The sequence below is a fragment of the Pongo abelii genome, chromosome 1, assembly GCF_028885655.2.
Source record: "Pongo abelii isolate AG06213 chromosome 1, NHGRI_mPonAbe1-v2.0_pri, whole genome shotgun sequence".
Classification (NCBI taxonomy): domain Eukaryota; kingdom Metazoa; phylum Chordata; class Mammalia; order Primates; family Hominidae; genus Pongo; species Pongo abelii.
In genome coordinates, this window is record NC_071985.2 from 119,600,629 (window position 1) to 119,620,022 (window position 19,394).

The 19,394-nt window shown below is 41.8% G+C and overlaps 1 protein-coding gene across 3 annotated transcripts in view; it reads right to left on the reverse strand.

The window, feature by feature from the left end:
• Nucleotides 1-434: 434 nt before the first annotated feature.
• LRIG2 (leucine rich repeats and immunoglobulin like domains 2) overlaps nucleotides 435-19,394 on the reverse strand; it is a 178,913-nt gene continuing 159,953 nt past the window's right edge. For all 3 annotated transcript variants that reach the window (XM_054529213.1, XM_024234771.3, XM_063718059.1), the window contains exons 14-18: nucleotides 18,079-18,360; nucleotides 15,991-16,440; nucleotides 14,434-14,583; nucleotides 11,356-11,646; nucleotides 435-7,020 (exon numbers count right to left, since the gene is read on the reverse strand). In XM_054529213.1, the coding sequence (XP_054385188.1) occupies nucleotides 6,794-7,020; nucleotides 11,356-11,646; nucleotides 14,434-14,583; nucleotides 15,991-16,440; nucleotides 18,079-18,360 (1,400 nt within the window). In that variant the 3' untranslated portion in view covers nucleotides 435-6,793. The remainder of the gene's footprint in view (nucleotides 7,021-11,355; nucleotides 11,647-14,433; nucleotides 14,584-15,990; nucleotides 16,441-18,078; nucleotides 18,361-19,394) is intronic.

Sequence of the window (19,394 nt, forward strand, 5' to 3'; positions counted from 1 at the left end):
CACTTTGGGAGGCCAAGGTGGGCGGATCACTTGAGGTCAGGAGTTCAAGACCAGCCTGGGCAACATGGTGAAACCCCATCTCTACTAGAAATACAAAAATTAGCCGGGCATGGTGGTGGGCATCTGTAATTAATTCCAGCTACTTGGGAGGCTGAGGCAGGAGAATTGCTTGAACCTGGGAGGCAGAGATTGCAGTGAGCTGAGACCGTGCCATTGCACTCCAGCCTGGGCAATAGAGTGAGACTCTGTCTTAAAAAAAAAAAAAAAAAAATCAAGTAAAAAAGAGTTTTAATACATTATAGGCTTTTAAATTTGTTAGTATAGTAATGCCATTTATGCTAGTAACTACTTATAGATTTCTTCAGAAGATTAAACCTAGAATTTCGTGTTTCATGTTCCCAGCTACGAACACAGGTCAGACCCCTTTTGTCAAACAAAGTCCAAAATTCTCTAGTTTCCTGAAGAGCTCTAAAATGAATACAAAGGACTTAGGAAAAAGTTTTAAGACTATCAGATTGCTTCTGGGGTTTTCCAATGATAAAAGTGAAAAAGACCTTAAAGGTCATCTTGCCCATATTCCATCTCAATGAAGAAATTTCTTAAACACTATTAACAGATGATGATTTAGCTTCTGTATGTACCTTTCCACCAAAAAGGCTGATTATTCCATTATCAGATAAATTTATTAGCAAGTATATAATACACCTCCCTGTGTATAACTCTGTCTTCTGGAATAGAATTATTTTTCATGATGACCCTTTAAGTAGTTAAAGACTTTTAACACATCTCTTTTCATAGGGAAATGGGTAACAGAATCTAAATTGCTTGACATCTTATCTTCCTTTTACAACCTCACAATGGGCAATGTGAACACAGCTGTTTTTAAACATGAAAGTTATTCTGAGGTGGCTCTTTAGGGGAACTTGCACATTGGAATGGGCTCCTGCTATTTTTTTCAAGAGAGTAGCTTGTATACTAGGGAAAGTACTGTGGGGTGCGGTGGCTCATGCCTATAATCCCCGCACTTTGGGAGGCCTAAGCGGGGAGATTGCTTGAGCCCAGGAGTTTGTGATCAGCCTGGGCAACAAGGTGAAACCCCATCTCTACAAAAAATACAAAAATTAGCCAGGTGTGGTGGCACAGCTACTCAGGTGGTTGAGGTGGGAGGATCACTTGGGCTTGAGATACCAAGGCTGCAGTGACGACAGTGAGCCACGATCACACCATTGCACTCCAGCCTGGGTGACAGGGTGAAACCCTGTCTCAAAAAGAAAAGTAGAAGTTGCGGAGTGACAGAAAGCCAATGGCATAAGTGCAGATCCTGTGCCAGTAGGGCATGGAGTTCAAGGAATACTGTCTTTTCTTCCAGGTAGAAGTGGAGAATCAGCCTGAAAGGGGACAAACAAATCAAGAGAATGTATGTATTCCTACTGAAAGTGGTCACTAGGGGGCAGTGGGGAAAGGAGGTATTTCTCTCAGCATTTTCAGTTCACCTTGCTTTGCAACATTCCTGATTAGCATTAGGCAGACATGATTCTGCTGGAAGAAATACTCATAGGACACTAATCCTACTTAGAAGGTTAACATATTGCTTGATCAGAAACATATGCAATAATGAAAAGTTTCAGGAATTCCTTTTCCTAGGGATGTGTGTGTATGTGTGTTTATTTAAAGTCTAGAGATAGGCTCTTCACATTTAACTAGATTGCTGACTAGTTATTTAGGCAAGCTAGGAATATCTAAGAAGGACATCTCAACCATGTGAGTTGACATAATGGAAAATGACCTGGCTCTTTAGGAGACCAGACTCCGACAGCACTGTCAGTAGAAGGACCACTGCTAGAGCAGAGAGGCAGTACTCCTACAAGGTTTTTTGTTTGTTTGTTTGTTTTTTTTTTTGAGACGGAGTCTCACTCTGTCACCAGGCTGGAGGGCAATGGCGCAATCTCGGCTCACTGCAGCCTCTGCCTCCCAGGTTCAAGTGATTCTCCTGCCTTAGCCTCCGAAGTAGCTCGGACTACAGGCGCGCACCACCACGCCCAGCTAATTTTTGTATTTTTAGTGGAGATGGAATTTCACCATGTTGGCCAGGGATCTCGATCTCTTGATCTCGTGATCCGTCCACCTCGGCCTCCTAAAGTGCTGGGATTACAGGTGTGACCCACCGTGCCCGGTCTCCTACATGAAGTTTTCTAGAGCACTGGCTCACAGGCTATCTTCTGCCCTCTCACACATGACAGGTGATGCTCATTGGCACAGTCTCTGGCAGCCTAGCCCTAACTCCACCTATTCCATTCAGGAAATCTATCAGAATTTGAGCAAGAGTAATATAATTATAGGGATAACTTCGAATACATTAGAAAGGTGAGTCACAAACTAGTTAAAAATTAGTTGTGATACATCTGTCAACTCATTCTGATACTCTAGTGTGCTATAAAACCAGCATTCAGACATTCTGCTCTAGAGAGCAATGGGTGGTTTTTCAACTGAGTCAAGATTCTTTGTTTACTAATGCTGTTTAGAAGCAGAATTTTTTTCTCCTAATGAGTATTTCTTAGACCATTACTCCTGCTATAAAGGAAATACATCTGGCTCAAGTCAGAATGAGCAGCATCACTCTTGTTCTACTCGAACAAATGTCACCAAAGCAGCTTTTTATTAAAGTAACATAATCCTCCTTAGCTCCTGGAGGGAATTACAGATTCATAGGATGTTACAGCTGGAAAGGGCTTTACAGCATCTAGAAAAATGTCCTCATTTCATAAATGAGAAAATCTAGCCTAGAGAAGTAAAAAGACTCACCCTTGATTACAAAGCCAGTAACAAGCAGAGTCAGGAAGCGAACAAGGTGTTAAATTCTGAATCAGTCTAGTACAAACTACACCATAATCTAGTAAGAAAGGAAGAAGAGGGATCGCAGATTGAAGGGATAGGAAATTGTGATCTTTAGGAAGTTCAAAGTGAAAATGATCAGAGGCTGACATATTAAAGAAAGAAAAAGGTGTGGCAGTACTAAACAGCTCAAGAACTGCTGGTGCCCTTAGGAGAACACTTAGGACTGAAAATAAGTATGAATAAACGCTCAACTTTCTGGCAAAAAGTTGAGAAATTATGTGAGTTTGGAACCCTTGAACAAGGACTTAAAAATAGATATTTTTATTTAAGTGGCTGAAATCTAGTGAGTAATATTGGATTTAGAGGAGAGAACTGGACAGGAAGTGTAAGGAAATCTGAAAGCACAAAGAATTACATTGCATTAGAGTGTGAAGTTCTTTATTTACCTAAAGCTCTTTGGTATCAGAAATTCAAGAAAACTTTTTGGCTTAATCACTTGTATAAAATAAGGACCACTCCAAGGCTTTACAGTATAAGAATTGTGGGGCCAGGTGAGTGGCTCATGCCTGTAATCCCAGCACTTTGGGAGGCCAAGGCAAGCAGATCACCTGAGGTCAGGAGTTCAAGACCAGCCTAGCCAATATGGTGAAACCCCATCTCTACTAATACCAAAAAAAAAAAAAAAAAAAAAAAAAAGCCAGAAATGGTGGTGTGCCTGTAATCCCAGCTACTCGGGAGGCTGAGGCAAGAGAATTGCTTGAACCTGGGAGGCAGAGGTTGCAGTAAGCCGAGATCATGCCACTGCACTCCAGCCTGGGCGACCAAGAGGGACTCCATCTCAAATAATAATAATAAAAAAAGAATGTTTGCATGTTCTTCTACTCCCAAGAGCACTCTTCCCTTCTTAAGATATACCACGCATTGGTAAAAGATTAAAAACAAAACAAACTCGGAAAAGAAGCAATCTTTGGTTTCCTGGTCAATGAATAACTTTGCTGAAAGAAGATATTCCCATTCAGAGAAAGCACAAAGTGAACACAACTAGAAACAACTAAAACTCAGTCTGGTATTTCAGTACTGTGTCATAACAGCCAGACAACTTTCCAGCTGTTCTTCAAGACAGAAAACTCAGATTCTGACAATGAAGAAGATGGATGTGGCCCAGTGCAGAAGTCGGATGGACCAATTGGTTCCAGAAGCTTTCTACTTGCAAATAACCTGAGTGATGAAGATTACAGGCTTATGAGTGATAACAATTTGCTAGGCACTATAGGTGAAGTACAGAAGAGTTGCTGAGAAGGTTACAACAAATTAAAGAGGATTCCCCACAAGAATCAGGTGAAAATAGAGGTGGATGATGTCTAGTACTAGTAATGGGTCTGTAATAAAGTGGCTTACCTCTTTTGGACAAACTGAAAATATGACAGGAAGTAAGCAAAGAGAAAACCAAGCTTGGACAGCAGTGAGCCAGAGTAATCCATATAGTGGTAATTTCAGATTCAATGTAGGGATCAATTTTATCCTTAATAATGGAAGGCTGAATACAGAAAATGAATATGCATCATCTGCAAGACTTCCCAGGGGAGAAAATAGGGAAAACAGAGGAAAGTGGAAAATCCACAATCTGAGTCAACATTTGCAAGGCCACCTAGGTCAGGTACAAAGTACGACAGAAGTATTAATGAAAGTTCCACTTACCAGAGGTCAGAGAAGACTGAGAAGCAGGAGCCCAGACCAATGGAGAACCAGAGCGAGAAACAAAAGTAGGTTGCCTCCAAATTCATGGTGAGGAATTTCACAAATATTTCATGATAATACACATCTCAGACTTTTGAATGACCCCTGGTAAATGAGACAGAGATTTTCTAGAACTCAGCAACATGAGACATTGAGAGAGCAAATAACTGACCCATAGTTGCAAAGTGGCATGTTTTTGCAGCTTTTGGAACACAGAATGCCTTTCCAGGAGAACGTTCTCCAGACACAATCAGAAATGGTGAATCTGGGGCACTGAGACTGAGAAATCCAGTCATAGTCCTCATTGTGATAGTAGGAAGAGTTCATCATGGGGAATATTTGCCAAGATATAGCACACCTAATAGAACCCAGTTAACATCTCCAACACCAAAACAACAGTCACTTTAGAAAGTGAACAAAGAGAACTCAGAAATAATATTTTCACATTCTGAGCAAGCAGGTGTGAGAACCTATTTCACTACCAACAGAATTCCTGTTCACAGAATTTCAAATACTCCTTTAAATAATACACTTGTTGCAACTCAAAGAGCATTAAAGCAGACAATGACAAGATTTGCAGACTCAAATATGGACAGTGATAGTGATTTATATCCTAGCGGCTGACTAACACGGCAAGAGCAAAGTCACAGAATGAAAGAGATGGTTCTGATATCAGCAACTGTTCTGGCTCCAATTCATGTCACAGTACTGCTTATGATTCTGACTCAAGTTCTGCATTTAAATCAGCCTCCAGTTTTTGAAGCGTTCATTATACATAAAGTAACAACCCGATCTAACTCATTGGTTCCTGAAGGAATGACTGAACCTTCCTCAATCAATTTCTGTTTCAGTAAAAAAGAGGGAGGGAGGGAAAGGGGGAAGAAATGAAAGGAATTTCCAAACAAGTTTTCCTCTAGGTGCATACAGCTGTGACAGGACTACCAGGCTCTGAAAGAACAAGCTTTTTATGTTAGAAAGGGAGTATCACCTAGCACTTTTAAACAGCTGGCAAATGACCAGAAGTATGAACCTCTAGGCATGAAGAAGGCGGTTAATTACACCAAGACTGTGTTTATGTGTATACAATCACTAAGTAGCTGCTTCTGTAGATACGCTTCTTAACAAGTAAGTTTTTAAAACTTTTATTTATTTTATTTTTGAGCCAGGGCCTCGCCGTGTCACCCAGGCTGGGGTGCAGTGGCTTCACACAGCTCACTGCAGCCTTGATTTCCCGGGCTCAAGTGACCTTCCCACCTCAACCTCCCAAGTAGCTAGGACTACAGCAGCATGCCACAATGTCCAGCTGTTTTTTTAATTTATTTTTTGCAGAGACAGGGTCTCACCATGTTGCCCAGCCTGGTCTCAAATTCCTGGCCTCAAGCAATCCTCCCACCTTAGCCTCTCAAAATGCTGGGATTACAGGTGTGAGCCACCCTTTTTATACTTTAAATAAAATTTTTAGATCTCACTAAATCGAGTTATTTAAAATCTGTGATCTGAGAAGCTACTTGTCAATATTATAACTGGATATTATATATAATTTTGGCATATCAAAAATATTTACACTGCAGCCAACACATATGGTCAATGAATACAAAAATTATTTATAAATGCACATATATTTACAATGACATCCCTGGGCAATAGGGACAAAAAAAAAATTCACAAGAATACAAAAACCTTTGACCTGGTTACCAGTTGGTCAAGCCTGGGATTCTTGCCAAAGACCTTAAATATCAAAGCCCCAGTCTCAACTATCTGCCTGAAACCACTGAAGAATCCCAGGCACACTTCCCAGAAGGCTCCAAAGTTATTTTTGCTCCTTGGAAGGCAAAGTAGAACATCAAAGTAGTGATGTTTTCTCAGGACCATTCTGAAGACTAGGGCAATCCAGCATGTTAAGCAGCAATGTGACTCTTCCTGACAGGCAGATGCACACCAGGGCACATCCCCATGGAACCATCAGGAAGCACATTTGCCCCGTATCTTCCCTCTGCCAGTGCTGCACATTTTTGATGAGCTGTACCCATTTCTGTCAGCTGTTGCCATTTCTTCATCAGGTATAAGACCAAACAACGCATGGCCCACCTTGGTGCAGTCAGATGCAATCATAAAGAAAGAGTAAAGCAAATGCTGACATCGGAGTTTCTTCTGAGCTCTGAGGTAGTAAATGCAAAATTAATTAATGAGTCTCTACCCAGATTTCATCCTCAAGTGAGTTTCATGTGCCCTCACTACCATCTTGAATGTTCCGAGTCCTACTAAAATCAAAAGCATGATCCTGTAACCTGTGGCAGGACATGGAAGAAGTAGAACAGTCTGGCTCTCTCCCTGCCAGGCCCTCATTTTGATGAAGTTGTGGTGACTCATGGACTGGCTGCTGGGAAAAAGGAGGATGAGGCAGGCCTAGTTCTCTGTTTATGTTCCACACCGGCCGCTGCAATGTTTCTGAGAATGAAAGACAAGAATTATCAGTAGTGACTGGTAAAACTTAATATCCTTTTAGCCAAATCCTCAAACAAATAAAGATGTTCAATATTCCTGAATAGGGACACTGAAATCAAACACATACACACACACACATGAAACACCACCAGAACATGCTCTTTCAAATCCCTCTACTTCACAAACCTAACCAATTATTTACTGAGATCATACTATATATCATCTACTGTGACCTGTTATTTTAGCGATTCTGTTGCTACAAAATTTTTTATTTTTATTTATTTAATTTTTTTTTTGAGATGGAGTTTCGCTCTTGTTGCCCAGGCTGGAGTGCAATGGCGTCATCTCGGCTCACCGCAACCTCCGCCTCCCGGGTTCACCCAATTCTATTGCGTCAGCCTCCCGAGTAGCTGGGATTGCAGGCATGTGCCACCATGCCCGCCTAATTTTGTATATTTAGTAGAGACAGGGGTTTCTCCATGTTGGCCAGGCTGGTCTCGAACTCCCAACCTCAGGTGATCCGCCTGCCTCAGCCTCCCAAAGTGCTGCGATCACAGGCATGAGCCACCGTGCCCGGCCATAAAATTTTTAAATAAAACTCTTTAGACACATGGAAAAGAGCTAAAAGACAAAATGGTATCCATATTGTAATGAAACTTTCATGATAGATAATAATCATTGATTCAGTGCAGCCATTATATCTTTAAATATGTCACAAAATTGTTTTAAAAATAAACAGCCATTCCCTTCCAACTCCTAGCATGTCAACAATTCTAACAACAAATGATAGTCAAAAGGAGCTATATTAAATCATATCTGCACACTGGTTTCAAATATGCATTTCTCATTCTTCTTTATTACAATGGTGAACTATTTTCCCAAAGACTATTTACTGAAAGTTATATTAACTTCATAGGGTGCATTTTAGAAAAAGCTAGCCAAACATCATAAAAACAAATACCCAGAAATAAAAATAAAATCCATGTGAAAAGTAAGCTAGAGCAGGGTTTCTCAAGTTTTAATTAATATGCACACAAATAACTTGAGGATCTTGTTAAAATGTAGACTCTGATTTGTTAGGTCTGCGCTGGGATCATTATTCTGCATTTCTAACAAGCTCTTAGGTAATGGTGATGCTGATAGTCAATAGACCAGACTTCGAGTAAGAAGAAGCTAGGATACCCCACATAAAAAACTGCCAATGCGCCAAAGCACTCTCATTTGCTGATTTCCTTACTTACGGACCAGATTAAAAATTAAGGCATCCCCAAAGTTAGAAAAAAGATGGGACTACATTTCTGGTCCTTCTTAAACCCTTTTTGTATTAACTCTTCTAAGACATCCAACAGTAAAAGTGGATTTACTGTTGGTGCATTTCTTTCATGAACACTTAATGTAAAGATAACTTCAATAATAGTGCTTTCCTCTGACCTGTAACCTCTTTAGAAGTCTTTAATCTCTTAAGAACAACAGAGGCTGGGCGCAGTGGCTCATGCCTGTAATCCTAACACTTTGGGAGGCTGAGGTGGGTGGATCACCTGAGGTCAGGAGTTCGAGACCAGCCTGGCCAACATGGTGAAACCCTGTCTCTAGTAAAAAAAAAAAAAAAAAAATACAAAAAATTAGCCAAGCGTGGTGGTGGGCACCTGTAATCCCAGCTACTCAGGAGGCTGAGGCAGGAGACTCGCGCTTGAACCTGGAAAGCGGAGGTTGCAGTGAGCCGAGATCATGCCACTGCACTCCAGCCTGGGCGACAGAGCAAGACTCTGTATCTCGGAAAAAAAAAAAAAAAAAAGCGAGCGTAACTCAGATACTTGCAGGGATGGTTCTGGCAGGAGTAAATGCTCTAATGTGGGACATGAAGTAGTAAATGCAAAATTAATTAATAAGTCTTTGCCCAGATTTCATCCTGAAGAGAGTTTCATGTGCCCTCACTACCATCTTGAATGTTCCAAGTCCTACTAATATTAAAATCAAAAGCATGATCCTGTAACCTGTGGGACATAATCTAACGTGGTACATTAGATCATTCACTCCTGCCAGAGCCATCCCCGGGAGTATCACAGTATACTTTGCCTCCCTCTGTAAACCTGTAGTTCTCACCTCCTACCTTTTTTTTTTTTTTTTTTTTGAGACAGAGTCTCACCCTGATGTCCAGGCTGGAGTGCAATCACTCAATCTCGGCTCACTGCAACCTCCGCCTCCCAGGTTCAAGCGATTCTCCTGCCTCAGCCTCCCAAGTAGCTGGGATTACAGGCACCCACCACCACGCCCAGCTAATTTTTAATTTTTTTAGTAGAGATGGGGTTTCGCCACGTTGGCCAGGCTGGTCTCGAACTCCTGACCTCGTGATCCACCCGCCTCAGCCTCCCAAAGTCCTGGGATTACAGGTGTGAGCCACCACGCCCACCCTGACCTCCTACCCTATTCCAGTGCTGTTCCATGTCAGGCTGACAGAAGGATGAAAGCTGATGAAAAGCTTGGATGGACAGGAAGACATACATGCTCAGCATTACTCTTCATGATCTAGAAAGAGTTTTGTTTCAAATGCCAAGTGGTTATCAAATGTCTAATCTATACAATATAATGTATATTTCTTTTCCTGGGCCATGTGAGACAGAGGACACAAGCCCAAAACTGCATTCTCACTTATGACCTTGATCATACCTCATAGAAAAAAACACCCACCAAGTGAAGCTGAGATTAAATGTTTACCTGCTAGAACAGCAACAAAACAAAACATTTAAAACTCTTCTCAGCCAGGCATGGTGGCTCACGCCTGTAATCCCAGCACTTTGGGAGGCCAAGGCAGGCAGATCATGAGGTCAGGAGTTCGAGACCAGCCTGGACAACATGGTGAAACCCCATCTTATAAAGATAACAAAAAATCAGCCGGTCGTGATGGCACGTGCCTGTAATCCCAGCTACTCGGGAGGCTGAGGCAGGAAAATCGCTTGAACCTGGGAGGCAGAGGCTGCAGTGAGCCGAGATCACACCACTGGACTCCAGCCTGGGTGACAGGGCTAGACTCCATCTCAAATTAAAAAGAAAAAATCGCAGTAGGCCGGGCACGGTGGTTCATGCCTGTAATCCCAGCACTTTGGGAGGCCAGGTGGGTGGATCACCTGAGGTCGGGAGTTTGAGACCAGCCTCACCAACATGGAGAAACCCCATTTCTACTAAAAATAGAAAATCAGCTGGGCATGGTGGCACATGCCTGTAATCCCAGCTACTCGGGAGGCTGAGGCACAAGAATTGCTTGAACGCGGGAGGCGGAGGTTGTGGTGAGCTGAGATCACGTCATTGCACTCCAGCTTGGGAAACAAGAGCGAACCTCCATTTCCCAAAAAAAAAAAAAATCTTCTCAGTAAAAACCATCACCAAATTATGCCCAAATTTTTTTATTACTGTTTTTTGGAGACAGTCTCACTCTGTTGCCCAGGCTGGAGTGCAGTGGCACAATCTCAGCTCACTGCAACCTCCATCTCTTGAGCTTAAGTGATTCTCGTGCCTCAGCTTCCCGAGTAGGTGGGACTACAGGCATGCACCACCATGTCAGGCTAATTTTTGTATTTTTAGTGGAGACACGGTTTCACTATGTTGGCCAGGCTGGTCTCAAACTCCTGACCTCAAATGATTCACCCGCTTTGGCCTCCCAAAGTGCTAAGATTACAGGTGTGAGCCGCTGTACCTGGCCCCCCATATTTTATTCTTTTATTTAAATAAAGATGAGAGAAAAATTAATACCCTATATGATACCGGGTGCAGTGGCTCACACCTGTAATCCCAGCAGTTTGGGAGGCCAAGGCAGGCAATCACATGAGGTCAGGAGTTCATGACCAGCCTGGCCAACATGGTTAAACCCCATCTCTACTAAAAATACAAAAATTAGCTGGGTGTGGTGGTGCACGCCTGTAGTCCCAGCTTCTTGGGAGGCTGAGGCATGAGAATTGCTTGAACCAGGGAGGCAGAGGTTGGAGTGAGCCGAGATTGCGCCACTACATTCCAACCTGGGTGACATAGCGATACTCTGTCTCAAATAAATAAATAAATAGCCTGTATGAAACTTTTTAAAAGCTTTTTGTGTATGGCCTCTGAATTTTCAGTAGTGTGATCCTGTTACCCCCACAAAAGTTGTTTCCATCTTATAGATGAAGACTTCTTTGTGACTCTAGTATGCAGAACTCTCTGGCTATAGTTTACACCATTTAACAATGGCCAGTTACTCCTATATACCAATCTGTTTGCTTCCTGTCAAATGAGAGCACTACCTACCTATATGATAGAAGAGTCAATTAGACGAAAGTAAAAACAAAATAACAAAAATGCATCCCTTACCACCGCTCATCTGTGTGGAGGGAAGTTTCTTCTCACTTATCCTTTCACGGTTGGTGGGAAAGGCAGATGGCTCTCTGTTGGCTGATGATATCAGGCTCTCTAGGGCAGTAGTATCCTGGGGAGGATGTGCTAAATATGTCTCTTTAGGCATTTGGACCATGAGGCTGGACAGTGTCTGATCAAGAACGTCCTCCTCAGCAATATAGGTGTATGGACAGTATTCTCGGGTCCTGGAGTAGATGTTGGCATTGTCATAACAATCTGAGCAAATCACCCGGGTACCAGTGCCACCTAATAACAAGAAAAAGAATCTAAATATCTTTCTGTTAAGGAATTATTTTTTGCCAATCATCAGTTTTCTTCAACAGTTGTCATCATCATCGCTAGCATGTATTGAGCACTTACTTTATAAAGTAGGTGAAGTTTCAAGCCATTTCTGTGAATTGATTCCTTAATCCTCACAACATCCTTATAAGGTAGGTATTATTATTATCCCCACTTTACAGCACAGAGAAGTTAAGTAACTTAACCAAAGTCATACCGCTGCCGGGTGCGGTGGCTCACGCCTGTAACCCCAGCACTTTGGGAGGCCGAGGCGGACAGATCACAAGGTAAGGAGATCTAGACCATCCTGGCTAACACGGTGAAACCCCGTCTCTACTAAAAATACAAAAAATTAGCCAGGCATGGTGGTGTGCGCCAGTAGTCCCAGCTACTCAGGAGGCTGAGGCAGGAGGATGGCGTGAACCCAGGAGGCGGAGCTTGCAGTGAGCTGAGATCACGCCACTGCACTCCAGCCTGGGCGACAGAGCGAGACTCTGTCTCAAAAAAAAACAAAAAAAAAAAAAACAAAGTCATACTGCCAGAGTGAGGAGCAGAAACAGCCATTCTGGCTCCAGAGCCCATGCTCTTGAAAACTACACTGAACCATCTCTGTCTATCATGGATAGATAGATCATGCCTAAATCAAGGGAGCAAGGTAAGGCTGGTACTGTGCTACAAGACACACGCTTGGCTTAAGCAAACTAAGAGAATAAGGAGTTATGATGACGTCACTTCATGAAAAACCATGTTACTTTCATGAGTCAAGAAGTTAAGTAACATCAATTGCTACAAGCATCTCTAGAGAAAGCTTCTGACAATGAGTCCTGCCTGACAAGTACATGGTTGACAGAAGTATAGGTTTAACAATGAACTCCCTGGATTATTATGTGCTTTGAAAACTGAATGATGAAGGAGAGAAGGGACAGTGAGAAATAAAGAGTGAGTTACTTATTCAAAATCATGCAACAGGCCAGGAGCAGTGGTTCACACCTGTAATCCCAGCACTTGGGGAGGCTGAGGCAGGTGGATCACCTGAGGTCCGAAGTTTGAGACCAGCCTGGCGAATATGGTAAAACCCCGTCTCTACTAAAAATACAAAATAAGCCAGGCGTGGTGACGGGTGCCTGTAATCCCAGCTATTCGGGAGGCTGAGGCAGGAGAATCGCTTGAACCCGGGAGGCAAAGGTTACAGTGAGCTGAGATGGTGCCATTGCACTCCAGCCTGGGCGACAAGAATGAAACTCTGTCTCAAAAAAACCAAAAAACAAACAAAAAAAATCATGCAACAGAATGTCAGAACTGGAAGAGAGTGAAAAGTAATTTAGTTTAACCCAGAAAGCAGTGTTATTTCCCACATATTTCAAAGAACAGACTTTTAAGTATTCTTTTAGAAGTCAGAAATGCCAGCCAGGTGCAGTGGCTCATGCCTGTAATCCCAGCACTTTGGGAGGCTGAGGCAGGCAGATCACAAGGTCAGCAGTTCAAGACCAGCCTGACCAACATGGTGAAACCTGTCTCTACTAAAAATACAAAAATTAGCTAGCTGGGTATGGTGGCACACACCTGTAATCCCAGCTATTTAGGAGGCTGAGGCAGAGGAATCGCTTGAACCTGGGAGGTGGAGGTTGCAGTAAGCTGAGATCGTGCCACTGCACTCCAGCCTGGGTAACAGAGTGAGACGCTTTCTCAAAAACAAACAAAAAAGAGTCAGAACTACTATATTTTTCATGAAAAGCCAAAATCCAATTTATCAATTAGATAAAGTTCTGTTGACACCCAGCCTAAAAAAGTCTCTGAAGAAATGGAATAAATCTTTCATTTGTATAGTATTTGAAGTACTACACAGATTTGTTGAAAAGATCTGTGAGAATCTTGGGGCAAGTGCTTTACAAATTATTGTCTCTTTATTTAAAAATTAGAAAAGTAAAGCTCAGATCTTAAGTAACTAGTTCACGGTCACAGAGCTGGAAAAAGGAAGAAGTATCAATCAAACCCAATTCTTCTGTCCCTTAATTCATTCAGTTCTGTCACTCCCTATGGGAGCGAGGGTATGAAAAAGGTGGAGGGAGAAGAGCTCTGTGTATGGGTATGCATCTCTACATGTTGGAATGTCAGGTTCATTTAATTAGAGAACTCTTTACATCTCTCTGATGTTCCCCAATATATGCTGAGAACCATTGCTACCCTTTGTTGATTTCTTTTAGAGGTGGGGAGTCTTGCTATGTTGTCCAGGCTAGAGTATAGTGGCTATTCATAGGTGCGCTCACAGCGCAATACAGCCTCGAACTCCTGGCCTCAAGTAATCCTGCTTCAGCCTCGTGGGTAGATGGGACTACAGGCATGCCACCATGCCTGGCTCCTAGCTACCCTTTAAACTTTACTGAATGTCTACCTGTCAGGAAGAGAAACCAGCCTCCCTTGGATGTGGTCTGAAGGATGCCCATGCCTGAAAAGGGTAAGAAAGAGATACCTGAAAAAAGTTTGCAGAACATCCCTTTCCTATAATTACACAAGTTTGGGAGCCTCTGCTGTGTACTCTGATCTCTTGTTTAATGTGTTTCTCTACTCTGTAAGATGATTTTCTTATCCTTTTAAGACTTTAGTCAATTTTCATCCTATTTTGCATGTGGCTAAATGCTTTCATTAGGTATCTTACTTTAAAACATTGCTTCAGATTAATGGAGAAACTACACATTGAAAAGTAAACTCAATAGAATAGGCTGAAATTGTAACCATAAACAACAGAGTCATTACCATCAGTGCCTTTGTGTATATATCCATTGGCAGGAGGCATAAGTTGCTGATGACTGCCTGCCTCAGAGTTGCTGTAGCCTTCCTGTGGCTCAGACAGCGTTCCTTGGGAAGACAAGTAGCTGGGAATGTCTGCAGGCAGATTGAGCTCCTCTGTAAAAGAGACATTTTTAACTCTCAAAGGTAGGCAGTTGAAGCCAACACTCAGAAGACTATTTTGCAAATGTGTTCCACTTTGATACTGTTAGCAAGAAAAACTGTATGTACCTAAGACCGCAACAGCTCTTGGTACTTCCCCTAAAACTATTTCTCACTAGAATTCTTCTCGAAGCTTCACTTTAAAAGTTTCACCGAAAGAAACAAAACCTAAAGGCTGAAATCTTATCTACTGCCACACTTTCATAATCTATCTTTTCTTGCAGGATTTCAGGGTGAGAGGTGTAAAAGACTGACCTCAATGATCCAGTTTGATATTCAAGGGAAAAAAAGAGAGACTGATCTCAATCACAAGGGCTCCACTCTTCGTTACAGCAAAATTATGATGAAAAGGAGCCTTAGACGTTGAAGAGAATGCATCTGTAATGCGTTTTTAAGAGTAAAGTTTGGCCGGATGTGGTGGCTCACGCTTGTAATCCCAGCCCTCTGGGAGGCCAAGGTGGGCGGATCACGAGGTCAAAAGATTGAGACCATCCTGGTCAACATGGTGAAACCCCATCTCAACTAAAAATACAAAAATTAGCTGGGCATGGTGGCACACGCCTATAGCCCCAGCTACTTGGGAGGCTGAGTCAGGAGAATCGCTTGAACCCAGCAAGTGGAAGTTGCATTGAGCCGAGATCATGCCACCGCACTCCAGCCTGGCAACAGAGCGAGATTCTATCTCAAAAAAAAAAAAAAGTATTTACAAATTCTTGAAATTGGTCAGATGCAGTTGCTCATGCCTGTAATCCCAGCACTTTGAGAAGCCAAGGCAGACAAATTGCTTGAGTCCAGGAGTTTGAGACCAGCTTGGGCAACATGGCAAAACCCGACTCTACTAAAAATATAAAAAATTAGTCAGGCGCGGTAGCACATACCTACAGTCCCCAATTCTCAGAAGGCTGAGATGGGAGAATCACCTGAGCCCAGGAAGTCAACGCTGCAGTGAGCCATGAATGTACCAATACACTCTGACCTGGGCATTAGAGTAACACCCTATCTCAAATAAACAAACAAAATTATTTCCTCAAAGAGGTTCTGTTATGAACCTGTTCCTCAAAGAGGTTCTGTTATATCAAAGAAGTTGAACATTTTAACAACAAAAACTTACTTCTATCACATATCAGGTAATGCATCACAGCTCTTCAGTTTTTTGAGGGGGAAGATGAGGTCTCACTATGTTGCCCAGGTGGGCCTTGAACTCCTGGGCTCAAGCAGTCCTCCCACCTCATCCTCCTGAGTAGCTGGACTACAGGCATGTGCTACTATGACCAGCTCTCAGTTTTTTATATTGTACAATTAATCCTATACTACATTCTTGACTCAAGTACAAGCCATAGGTGTCATGTGGGTACTACTTACCTGTGTTTGTGATACTATAGTCTTCATTTTTCCTTCTCATGTGGTAAATAACAATGACCCAGATCAAAGAAGTGCCAACAACACAGCAGACCACAACAATGATGACAATGCCAACTGTGGTCCAGCCATCATCTTCATGACCAATGCTACTCTGGGAAGAGTCACAGTTGGGGGATGAAATGACATTTAGGTAAATGTGGCCACGTTCTGTCCCAAGGGTGTTAGACATAATGCAGGTATATTTCCCAGCATCTTCTAGCCCGGCATCTACAATGATGAGAAGCTGATTGGCTGCAGCAAAGAAATGTCGTTCTGTCACCAGCAAAGGCCCATCATCTTTAGTCCAGTTGAGACGAGGGGCAGGACTCCCTCCAGCTATGCACTGTAACACCGCCGTTTCACCTCGGGTTACTGTCTTATCCTCCAGGGGTCTAATAAATGAGGGTGTCTCTAACAGGAAAACATTAAAAAAAAAAAAAAAAAAAAGAAAAGTTAGGCAATTTTATTCCTTAATTCCTACTGAATTAGACCAATGGGGGTATAATAAAATGAGTAATTTTATATACAGGAGGATTAGAAGTTAATGTTTCAGAACAAAATCCTGAAAAAAGCCTCAATCTTTTCTCAATAATTCCAGCTTAGGCAAGCTATCCTAAAAAAGAAGTTCAGGGCAGCTGCAATAGCTGAAGGGGGTGAGCAGGGGTGACCCATTAAAAAAGATCAAAAATTTAAAAAAAAAGAAATTCAAAGATTTATATGCAAAGATATTTAATACAAAATTTGTGACTTTAAAGAATAAAGACAAATATTTTAAAATCTAGCAGAAAAATGATTAAGTAAATTATACTATAGTCACATGATGTTTTACAAAGACTTTAATAACAAGGTAACTTGTGGTACAATATTAAATGAAAAAATGTAGGTATATTTAACTACATAAAAGTGAGAGGGGAAAGTCTAGAATATGCCAAAATCCTTAAGTATTTGAGTGACTTTCCTCCCCTTTTCCTAATTTTCTGTATATCTTAACATTTTAAAACAATAAATGACTTATTTTTCTAAGGCTGAGGCGGGCGGATCAGGAGGTCAGGAGTTCGACACCAGCCTGACCAACATGGTGAAACCCCGTCTCTAAAAAAAATACAAAAATTAGCTGGGTGCAGTGGTACATGCCTGTAGTACCAGCTACTCAGGAGGCTGAGGCAGGAGAATCGCTTGAACCCGGGAAGTGGAGGTTGCTCTGAGCCGAGATCGTGCCACTGCATTCCAGCCTGGGCAACAGAATGAGACTCCGTCTCAAAATAAATAAATAAATAAATAAATAAATAAATAAATGACTTCTTATTTTTCTGGTTATACAAGTAAACAATACAAACCAACAAACTTAAAAAATAATAATAATAAATGACATCTAGGAAAATAGAGAACTGGAAAGTAGAATTTACCCTGGATTTGAGTTCCATGAAGAAAAGTATTGTAATAAGGAAGAACAAAACAAACAAACAACAACAACAACAAAAACCCAGGCTAGCCAAGGGAAATTTTTAGGAAAAAAGGCATTTTACCAGAAATAGGGTTAAGAAGAACACACTGAAAAGGAAAGCAGAAACTCTAACCAGAAAACACATCTTTTTCTTTTTGTATTAAATTTTTTTTGAAAATGAACTATGAGCAAACAGTTAAATAGTCTTAGGTTCCTATCAAGCAATAAGTGAAGCAGCATCAAATGACTGGGATACTCCTAAAAGAACAGTGGAACTCTCAATGCAAACTCACTGAATAGTAAACACACCTACATGAAATAGAAACCTTACAGAGAGGGACTTAAAAAGATAAGTTGATAAAGGAATTTGAACTTTCAATTACTGTGATAAGGATGCCTACCTAATTTTGCCCTATATATTTTCCCATATTTCAGTTATCTGACCCACTAATTCCTAGACTGACATAACCTTGCATAAAATTGTGAAATAAGATAAAGATCTAAGAATCTCTGTAATCTCAAACTTATTTTTCTTGCTCATTAAGACCAAGAGTAGCTCCCAAAGACTCCAGCAAAAGCAGGGACCCATGGAGCAGTAAACGTACCTAACACTGTTAGGGAAGCATTTGCTGAGAGACCTCCTGCTGTATTTTGTGCCATGCAGCTATAGATTCCCATATCTTCTATTTTCACATTGGCAATAAAGAAGACGTCATCCTCGGGCATGACGTGCATGCGTCTTTCTCGAGCCGCAGGAAAGTCAGTACCACCATCTTTCTGCCAGGAAATCTGAGGTGCAGGGTGTCCCTCTGCAGCACATTCTAATCTGGCCATGGCACCAGTGCGAATAGTCAGATCCATTGGCGTTTTCAGAAAAGATGGCATCTCTGTTTCCAGAAAGATCACCAAGAAAAAGTGGGCAAGAGAACAAAGCACATATATGCATACAAACAGGCATGAAGGAGTCTAGTAGGCAAAACACCCCCTAATGCTCCATTTCTTTGTGAAGACAGGCTCTCTGATTGAGAGTGAATATAGTTTTATAAATTTAAAAAAACAAAAACAAACTTTAGAGATAGGGTCTTGCTCTGCTGTCCCGGTGGGAGTACAGTGGCGCAATCATAGCTCACTGCAACTTCAAATTCCTGGCCTCAAGCTATCCTCCCAACTTGGCGTCTGAAAGTGCTGGGACTACAAGCCTGAGCCACAGCACCCAGCCAACAGTGAATATGGTTTTGAGAACATCTTTTCTTCCAGAACCTCAGAGTATCTGGAGCACACTGATGCCTGTGTCTTCTAGGATGCATGATACACTTAATCATCAGCTGGAACTAGGGAAAGCAGAAGGCCACAGACCTTCGTTGAACTTCATATTTTAGAACCTGATATTTACTATGACTCTCTCACTTATGAAGCTAAATGATGCTTCCCTGGGAGGCTGAGGCAGGAGAATCACTTGAAACCAGGAGGCGAAAGTTGCAGTGAGCCAAGATCACACCACTGCACTCCAGCCTGCATGACAGAGTGAGACTCCATCTCAAAAATGTTCCCAAACCAACATCTACAAAGCTATCAAGGAAACTGCATGCTAAAAAAAATTTATGCCTTCAAAATTATCATTAAAAAAACACAGAAGCGAAACATAAGTACATCTTTTGGTTGTACAAACCCTAAAATGTTGTAGTTATTCAATTTGATAGGCAATAGATAAATCAAGCTGTTTTCGAGAAGCTTTTGCAGGAAAGAAGAGTATTCATTTTTAAAATGATCCTGTGTGGAGTGGAAAACCAAACACCATATGTTCTCACTTATAAGTGGGAGCTAAGTATGAGTACACAAAGGCATACAGAGTGGTATCATGGACTTCAGAGATTCAGAATGGAGAGGGTGAGCGGGGGCTAGGGATAAAAAACTACACATT